This window comes from Ammodytes marinus (genome assembly GCF_949987685.1).
Source record: "Ammodytes marinus genome assembly, chromosome: 23".
Taxonomy (NCBI): domain Eukaryota; kingdom Metazoa; phylum Chordata; class Actinopteri; order Uranoscopiformes; family Ammodytidae; genus Ammodytes; species Ammodytes marinus.
Window position 1 is genome coordinate 21,252,187 of NC_137227.1, and position 9,274 is coordinate 21,261,460.

At 40.1% G+C, this 9,274-nt stretch overlaps 1 protein-coding gene across 2 annotated transcripts in view; it reads right to left on the reverse strand.

Moving 5' to 3' along the window:
• Positions 1-7,493, reverse strand: part of LOC307268961 (uncharacterized protein) — a 19,400-nt gene extending 11,907 nt beyond the window's left edge. Inside the window, exons 1-5 of one of the 2 annotated variants that reach the window (XM_080051774.1) lie at positions 7,167-7,493; positions 4,260-4,386; positions 3,732-3,850; positions 2,186-2,430; positions 1,586-1,704 (exon numbers count right to left, since the gene is read on the reverse strand). In XM_080051774.1, the coding sequence (XP_079907900.1) occupies positions 1,586-1,704; positions 2,186-2,430; positions 3,732-3,850; positions 4,260-4,386; positions 7,167-7,356 (800 nt within the window). In that variant the 5' untranslated portion in view covers positions 7,357-7,493. The remainder of the gene's footprint in view (positions 1-1,585; positions 1,705-2,185; positions 2,431-3,731; positions 3,851-4,259; positions 4,387-7,166) is intronic. The other variant, XM_080051775.1, reaches the window with a different exon arrangement.
• Positions 7,494-9,274: the final 1,781 nt, after the last annotated feature.

The following is a 9,274-nucleotide window of genomic DNA, read 5'->3' on the forward strand; positions in this document are numbered from 1 at the left end:
TGTGTGTGTGTGTGTGTGTGTGTGTGTGTGTGTGTGTGTGTGTGTGTGTGTGTGTGTGTGTGTGTGTGTGTGTGTGTGTGAGTGAGTGCGTGTGTGTGAGTGAGTGAGTGAGTGAGTGAGTGAGTGAGTGAGTGAGTGAGTGAGTGAGTGAGTGAGGCCTTGCCTTGCCTTGCAATTCCGTTTACAGTTTCACCTCGCCAAGAAACATAAAAAGACAGTGACCAATAACATGGGGAGACAGGAGGGATAAACTGAAGAGTTGTCTAGCGTGCGCCGCGCCCCTTATCATTAGATAGGAAAAGGAAAACAAGAGGGAAAACAAAGGGAAAAAAAGGCCATTCCCAAACTAGGCTCCTATAGGGGGAGCACATTGTGGGATTAGGATTAGGCAAGGTACCGACAGGCCCGACCGGCTGCTGTGAAAGAGTTCAGAGAAGTAATGGAGAGGGACTTTTGGTTGACAGTGGACCAAGGGGCTTCATGAGAACCGTTCCACACGTTAGGAGGGGGAACCGGGGAACCGGGGAACCATCCAAGCTGCAGACTACATGCAGACTCATAATCGGGTAAATAAAGGAATAAGACTTAAAACAGGACTTGTAAAATGCATGTAAACACCTTTATCCGATCTACTTCGGACACAAATCGGCACATTAACGGACAAGAGAAGTCGGATAAGAACACCTAGATAACTCGTTCATAGCATAGCATTCTATCTGCATGTAAACAGGATCGCACATCGGGTTTGCGTTCTGCGCTTGCTCGGATCCCTGCCGGGGAGACGACGTAATAAATTGAAGGGTTTTTGCCGTAAGGCTCTAAAACCACTTGTTGAAAGGGCTACAGCGCCACCTAGCATAGCGGAGTCAGCCATGCTCCAGCCATTTATCTGATTCCCTGAAAGGCCATGTATACTCAAACAAGTGACGCGGTCCGTTCGAGTGGCAAGTTCGGTATATGTCTTAATCCAATCTAGTTGTCCCATGGAAACGCACTGAGTGAGGTAGTTTAACAACTCCACTGTGGCAAAGCCCTGAACACTCTGGGTGTGGAGGGGGCGGTCTTGGATGAAATGTCTCTTCAACATTGTGTGGAAGTCCAGTGCAGTGGCAGACCGGGTCGGTGGTTCCCCTGTTCAAAAAAGGGACCAGAGAGTGTGCGCCTAGTACAGGGGGATCACACCTCTCAGCCTATCTCGTAAAGTCTACTCCAAGGTGCTGCACAGGTGGGGTTGGCCAACAGTCAAACCTCAGATTGAAGAGGAGCAATGTAGATTCTGTGTAAGGTTCGATGTCCACATACTTTAAGCCTAGCAGTTTATTATATATAATAATAATAATAATAATACATTTTATTTAAAAGGCGCCTTTCACGACTCTCAAGGACACCGTACAATCAGATAAATACAGTACAATCAATTGAATTAAAAACAGTAAAAATAAAGTGGATGAATGTGATATGGTGAAATGGGAAGGGAAGATCAGGAGGGGTACGGAAATTTGAAAAGGTGAGTTTTGAGTTTAGATTTGAGCAGGGATATGCTTAATCTTTTTCTATTGTCCTGTGACATCCCTTTTTTAATTACCTTGGTTGATGTCTGGTTGCGTCGCTTGAGGTGGACGGAGAGTCTTCAGTGTTGTTCTGGTCTTCTGTCTGTAGAGTATGAATCTCATCCTCGCTGGCCTGAGGTTCCTTTTGTTGCGTCTAGGAAAAAGAAAAAATTTCATATTCCATCCCGCATTTGAAAAAAAGAAAAAAAAAAAGATGTCTACTATCAAAATATACTTTCCAACAAGTTTTCTTTAAAAAAGTTAAAGAATATGACAAACTGGGGGCACTTGTGGTGTAGTGGTTAAAGACCCCCCCCCCCCCCCCCCCCATACAGGCTCAGTCCTCGGTAGCAGTGGACCACAGGTTTTGAGTCCAGCCTGTGGTTGTTCTCTGCATGTCATTCCCCTCTCTACCCCATTTCATCTCTTTCTCTCCACAAACTGTCTAATAAAGCATTCAAATGTCAACAAAAAAATCTTTAAAGATAATAAGGCAAGACAAGACAAGGCAATATTATTTCTATAGCACAATTCAGACACAAGGCCATTCAAAGTGCTTTACAGGGGCAAGATTAGAATACATCATACACATTAGAAAAGCGAATTAATAAGATATTTAAAATAAGACAAACTACCTTCAGTCGGATAAAGACTGTAGACATCTCCCATCCTGTGCAGCTGAGGTGTTTGTGGATCTCCTCTGGTGTCAGCGTCTGAACTTTCAGAGGCCGTAGTTTCCGGGTTTTGTCGGATATCATGAAGTCAAACAGTTTGTCGTCTCCGTCGAGCTGTGGGAAGGTTGACCTGAGCAAGTCCAGAAACCCCGCCTCCCCCAGACCTCGAGGGCACCTCAGATTGTGCATCGGATATTTCTTCAAAACTGACAGAAAGAAAGACGGACAGGATTAGAGTTTACTACATACTTCCTTTAAAGATCTCCTATTATACTACTTTTCTGGTCTTAATTTCTCCTTAATGACTCCTATAGAGCAACCTGACACGAATCACAGCACAAAAAACCATGTAGATTTTCAGGAAACTCTTCCTCTCATCTGGGGCTTTCAGCATTATCTGGCAACACTGGGCTTCATCCTTCTCCGCCCCCTCGCCCCCCTCCTGCCAACCCCACTCCGTTGTGATTGGTTACCTTTCGGAAGACTTTTAGCAGCGCACGGGCAGGTGGGGGCATGGCCGGAACGTGCCTGAGCACGTTGCAGCATTACCATACATGGAAAATCCAGATTGATCTACGTAGATAAATCCCGGAAATTTGAACAAGTGAATCGCGACCGGCGTTCCTAGTGTTTAGCGCTCTGCACATCCACCCCAGACGGTCAGCAGGGAATACGTCTAAATGCATGTATGTCATCATATGACACTTTAGTATGGTTAAACATGACTATAAGTCATTATAACAACGTTTATAGGTCATACAAGTTGAAAAAGCATAACAGGTGCTCTTTAAGGATTTACCAGCAGAAAGAAAAAAAAATGGCGAATGTTTCAAATTTGAAGTTCCTAAGTTCCTAAGAAAAGCAGAACCCACGGTGTTTCAGCTACTTTAAATTACAAAAAAGTAAGCAAGTGATTGGGCTTCGAAAGCTCAGTGCAAACAGAGGGTGTGCACGTGCACACGTGTATATGTGACCGGTAAGTCAATCAGAACCGTTCAGGAAAAATCAATAAAAGAAAAGATGTTTTTTTTTAAATAAGGTTTTGAAAATAATTTGAATATTTTGTGACATCACGGTTAAACGTGTACACAAAAGAAATGTTGTTGTGTAGCCGTTTGGAAATGTTAGTAAACGTTCACACCCCTAGTGCAAATTACCCGCGATTAATCAAAGATTAAATTGCAACCATCATGGACTCTCTTAGATGGATGTGATTTCACTCACTCTCACACAAACCTCACAGTCATGAATCGGATCTTTTAGCGTCAACAAATCAAATCAATCAAATCAGTTTTATTTGTATAGCCCAATATCACAAATAGACATTTGCCTCAGTGGGCTTTACATTCCATACAGTATGACACCCTGCCCTTAGACCCCTTAAGAAATAGAGGCATAGGTAACAAGACAAGGGCCAAGGCAAATGTTTAATTGGTGGAAAAGGGGGTAAGTGTCTGCACTAAGGGGGACACAAAGGAAACGGGTGCCACCACTAGATTTTACTTACAATTGTTTGAAAGCAGCACAGACTGGGAATCCTCCAGGATGCAGATTTTGAGGTCGACATGGTGCTTTGTAAAACTAATCCAAGGTCTGCCCCGTTTTCTCTTCTTACTCTGACCAGACCTGAAAGGAAAATAAATAAACAGTTCAAATCATTCGTAAAACACCATTTATGATTCGAGCAGCGACTGTCGACAATTCTTAAAAAAATACAAAGACTTCAGTTTAAATCTGGGGTGGAGGATTTGGGGAGAAAATAGCAGTTGGGATAGAGATTCGAATCCAAATACCTCAACCGCTCCACTTGTTCTCTTTGGTCCCTCCCCTATGGTCCCTCCCTGACACGCTCTACACACCAACAAAGTCGGTGCCGAAGTGAATGGACAGTCCCAACAGCCGATAAGAACAGAGAATCGGAGCCTCGCTCTGATTGGTCAAAGTGTACAGCTCATGTTAACTTTGACCAATCAGAAATCATATACCCCAGCTTTAACCGCTCCACTAATAAGACACAAAATAATAAAAGAGTTACCTTGATGGAGACTGATTGTTTTCTGGATTCTCAAGGGGCTCATAATCCACATCTTCCTCATGGTCATCATCTTCACCCTCCTCTTCCTCAGCTGGATCGAGGCACGTGCTGATCTCCACACCTAGTTCTAAAAAGAAATCCAGAATTTAAACATTTCTTTAAAGGGACACTGTGTAACATTTTAAGTAATTTATTAGCTAAAATCAATATCCTCATTCATAAATATGTCCTCATTGGTGTAAAATCACCTCTGCCAATAATCTGAATTATCCTCCTGAGGGGAGAATTACAAATATTAATATTACATTTTGTACATTGAGCAGGCAGGTCTTATGGAGGAATCCATGTTGGTTGGAATGTCATCAGGTGCATTGTTTAGAATTTAGAATTGTTCTTGTCCTTGAAGGCCACTGTAGCTTCTGTTATTATTAAAAAGGGAGCGTTGCATTCTAGAACTTTCTAGAACTTTCTTGATGATGTCATATTACACAGCGCCCCTTAAAGCACATTTCTGTAGAACTGTTCTGATGGGTGTTCTCTTTTTGGAAATATCAAACAGATGATTGGAAAAATATCATCATTATTTTATCATACAAAGGGAGCAAATTCACCAAAATCCATTAACAAAAGCCATAGTAAAAAATTACTTAAGCGTATTTGTACAAATAAACATGATTGAACAACATTCAAATAAGCACCCATCTTTACATATCAATTTTGCATTCACACATATCCATAAATCTGGCGGTGTTAGCAGGGGCGGATCTACCGGGGTGGCATGGGGTCGCAAATGCCACCCTAAACAATAGCCTTGCCACCCCAGTTGGCAGCTTTGAATTCCAATAGAATTTGTGCTTTTACGAGACATTTAAGAGAGCGATGTTCAAATTGCTGACTGCAAGTTAGTGAATGAAGCATGAGACGATTGCGCCTCACCCCGCCCCAAGTCCCGAGACTCAACGGCCCTTTCAATAAATGGTTCATAAACCTTTGATTACCTAGTTTAATACTCAACCCACCCATCATCACACTCTGTGCCACCTACAAGTACATTTTAAACCTGTGGGACATAGTGGAATAATAATAATAATAATAATAATAATAATAATAATAATAATAATAATAATAATAATAATAATAATAATAATAATAATAATTACATTTTTATTTATTTATTTAACTTTTATTTATCCTCCAGAGACCAATTGAGGGGTGACCCTCATTTTCAATGACGTCAAGTTCAAACAAATTCAAAGGAAAAACAACAATACATAAACAATATTCAATGCAAATACATCAAATACACAACAACAGGTGAAGAGAAAAACTATTGAAACATTTACACAGTGGTGAAGAGTGGCAGCAATTAAAATGAAATGGGTGAAAGTACAATATAGCCTAATTAAAACAGTTACAGGTGGAGTTTGGCAGATTTAAGATAGTTTGTTTAAATTGGTTAAAAGATATGAAGTTATTTAGTTTAATTTGTTGCTGTAAGTTGTTCCAGGAGTCGGGGGCACTGAAGCTAAAAGCTGTCTTTCCCAGCTCAGACCGGGCTTGTGGGACATAAAGCATAAGCATGTCAGTGGAGCGGGTCTGATAAAGCCCATCAATAATAATAATAATAATAATAATAATAATAATAATAATAATAACAGTAATGGATTGGATTTATATAGCGCTTTTCTAGGCACTCAAAGCGCTTTACAGGGTTCCAGGTTCCATTCATTCACACACAGTCATACCGGTGGTGGAAGCGTGGCTGCCATTCAGCGCCTACAGCCCCTCTGACCACCACCACAAACATACTCATATTAACAGACAAATACCAAAAACTCACTGTTAATTAATGCACTTATTGATCTTGTCCCCCCCCCCTGCTGGTGGAATAGTGTAAGTGTTTGTTGAAAGGCAGGATCATTTAGTAATTCATTTAATCTTCATTTAATATTTACTAAATGCTGTCTGCCACCCTGTATGTTTATACTGTAGGCTTTACTCACATGCCACAAAGTGAGTATAATGCTATTGAGTCAAGATGTCAATGTGGGGCTTTCCAAGTAAATATTGATGAAGGTAATGTAGCTTGACATACTGTATATTTCTTACTTAAAGCTGCAGTGTGTAGAATTTTGGGTTTTATTTCCTAGCAGATTTTTGTAGAAAGTAATTATAATATCCATAAGTACATTTAATTTAGTGCATAACAGCTGAAAAAAATGTTTTGAATTATTTTTTCCCTTAGAAAGGGTCTCATATATGTCCAAATGTCTGCATATTTTGGACCAAGGCCTAGTGCCGCCATCTTGAAAGTGTCATAGTTGGAATGTCATCAGGTGCATTGTTTAATATTTAGAATTGTTTTTGTCCTTGAAGGCCACTGTAGCTTCTGTTATTATTCTAAAGGGTTGGGGTTACCCAGGGAGCGTTGCATTCTAGAACTTTGAAGAACTTTCTTGATGATGTCATATTACACACTGCACCTTTAAATAATTTTTCCTAAATCTCTCTCTTTCGCATTGCATATTGTGTATCTATTGTTGTTTTTGCTTTGCATTTGTTTGACTCGACATCATTTGACATCATCATTTGCACGTTACATGAAATTTATGATCATCAGAGGAAAAATTAAACAGTTTCAGAAATATATAAAAGTTGCTCGTAGCACCTATAAGTAAAGTCTCTCTCTCTCTCTCTCACTCACGCACCATCACAGACACACACTCCCCCTCTCTCTCTCACACACACACACACACACACACACACACACACACACACACACACACACACACACACACACACACACACACACACACACACACACACACACACACACACACACACACACACACACACACACACACACACACACACACACACACAGAAATATTCCTGAAACCAACCGACCTTTGTAGAGTGTGACTTGGGGCTGCAGCACCGCCTCCAGCTGTCTCTTCTGGCGGTCTATCTCCCGTCTCAACCCCGCCGCCTCCTCCTCATACCCGGCTACAGTTCTGTCCACCACCGCGAAGATATCCCTCGAAGCCGCCGCGAGCCTGTCCGTCACAAACTCCCTCAAGACGTCCCCTTTGAACATTGTGCTATCGCGTCGTTTCTGGTCAAACTCAAACCCTGACTAAAATATTGATATAACTATTGATTCAACGACTCTACTTCGGGCATTTAAACATATTACTAGGCGGTGTATCTACTTTTAACCACGCTGTGCATTGTTTATCCCATGGACCGCTTAGAAAAAATGTTCCCCTCGCTTCATCCGTTTCCTGTTTTGGTGCAAGCATTAACGTCATCCGAGTGGAAACCTGATCCATGAGTTCCTTTTTCCTTTGATTGCAAAGATAACATTGTATTGCAGTGACAGATAACAGACACGTGGGGGCGCCATTGCACAGAGGAAAATGGTTGATCAGCCAGAGACATACAGGCGAAACTCGAAAAATTTGAATATCGTGCAAAAGTTCATTTATTTCAGTAATTCAGCTTGAAGGGTGAACATTATATATTATATAGACTCATTACATGCAAAGTGAGATATTTCAAGCCTTTATTTGTTATAATTTTGATTATTATGGCTTACAGCTTATGAAAACCCCAAAATCAAGATCTCAGAAAATTGGAATATTACTTGAAATCAATAAAAAAGGGATTTTAAATACTGAAATGTCGGCCCTCTATAAAGTATAATCATCCATATGTACTCAGTACTTGGTTTGGGCCCCTTACATATCATATAGACTCATTACATACAAAGTGAGATATCTCAAGCCTTTATTTGTTATAATTTTGATTATTATGGCTTACAGCTTATGAAAACCCCAAAATCAAGATCTCAGAAAATTGGAATATTGCTTGAAATCAATAAAAAAGCGATTTTAAATACTGAAATGTCGGCCCTCTGTGAAGTATAATCATGGACATGTGCTCAGTACTTGGTTTGGGCCCCTTTTGAATGAATTCTTGCCTCAATTCCAATTCATTTTACATGATATTCTAGTAATATGAGTTTCACCTGTATTATATTATCTATTGTTCTCATGTTGGTGTTGACTGAGTAAGTGGGAAGAAAATGTTGAGTGTTTTTGTACCTAAATCAAAAACATTAATTCACCATTACAGGAAATTTGAGAATTAGACAAAGGATCAGTTTTTTCCATTTATTTATAGTCTTAACTTGTATTAAAGGTGCTACGAGGAACTTTTTTAATATTTCTGAAACAGTCTAATTTTTTCCTCTGATGATCATAAATTAAATGTAACAGCAAACGAGACCATCAGTGCAAATGCTTTTTTTGCAGAGCGGGTGACTGTGGGATCGGCTTTATGAAACGCGCACACTATATAAGTGATCGCTGTATGAATAAAGAGCGATTTAACACTTATATTAACATAAATAAATCGCTTACTTCACCTTTAATATAAGCTCAACAATTAGGAATTTGATCATTAAAGACCTACTTCACCGGTTGGAATATGAAGGTGTATTGAACTCTGAGATCATATGTGGTATAAATGTGCAAAAAAAATTGAAATTGGTTAATCCTAACCTGAGAAAAGGCAGAAAGAGTGTTTTATGGTCTCACTGTCTTACCCTACATTTTCCTTATTGTGACATCACAGTAAGGGTTAGGATTAACAGGACAGCTGGGCCAAGGGAAGACTGAGGGAAGACTGAGGGAAGAAAAACCTCATTCATTATATTATAATAGTGATTTTATAATGATAGAACGCCGGTTCCATATGGGTGAAGTATTCCTTTAAAGTTTACCAGCTCGATTTGAAGAATTTACGTCGACTGCGGTGGTTCCGATTGATCATTTCAGTCATCAACTTTCGGGGGGGGGGGGGGGGGGATGCCTTAAAAACACTGATTGTTGCCATGCACACCGTTTGATAGTAAAGAAAAACTGTTCTATGACAATGTTTTATAATATTCATGAATGTTTATTTTCATTCAGATTTTTGTAGAATATTTCCAAGACACTCGACTTTGATCA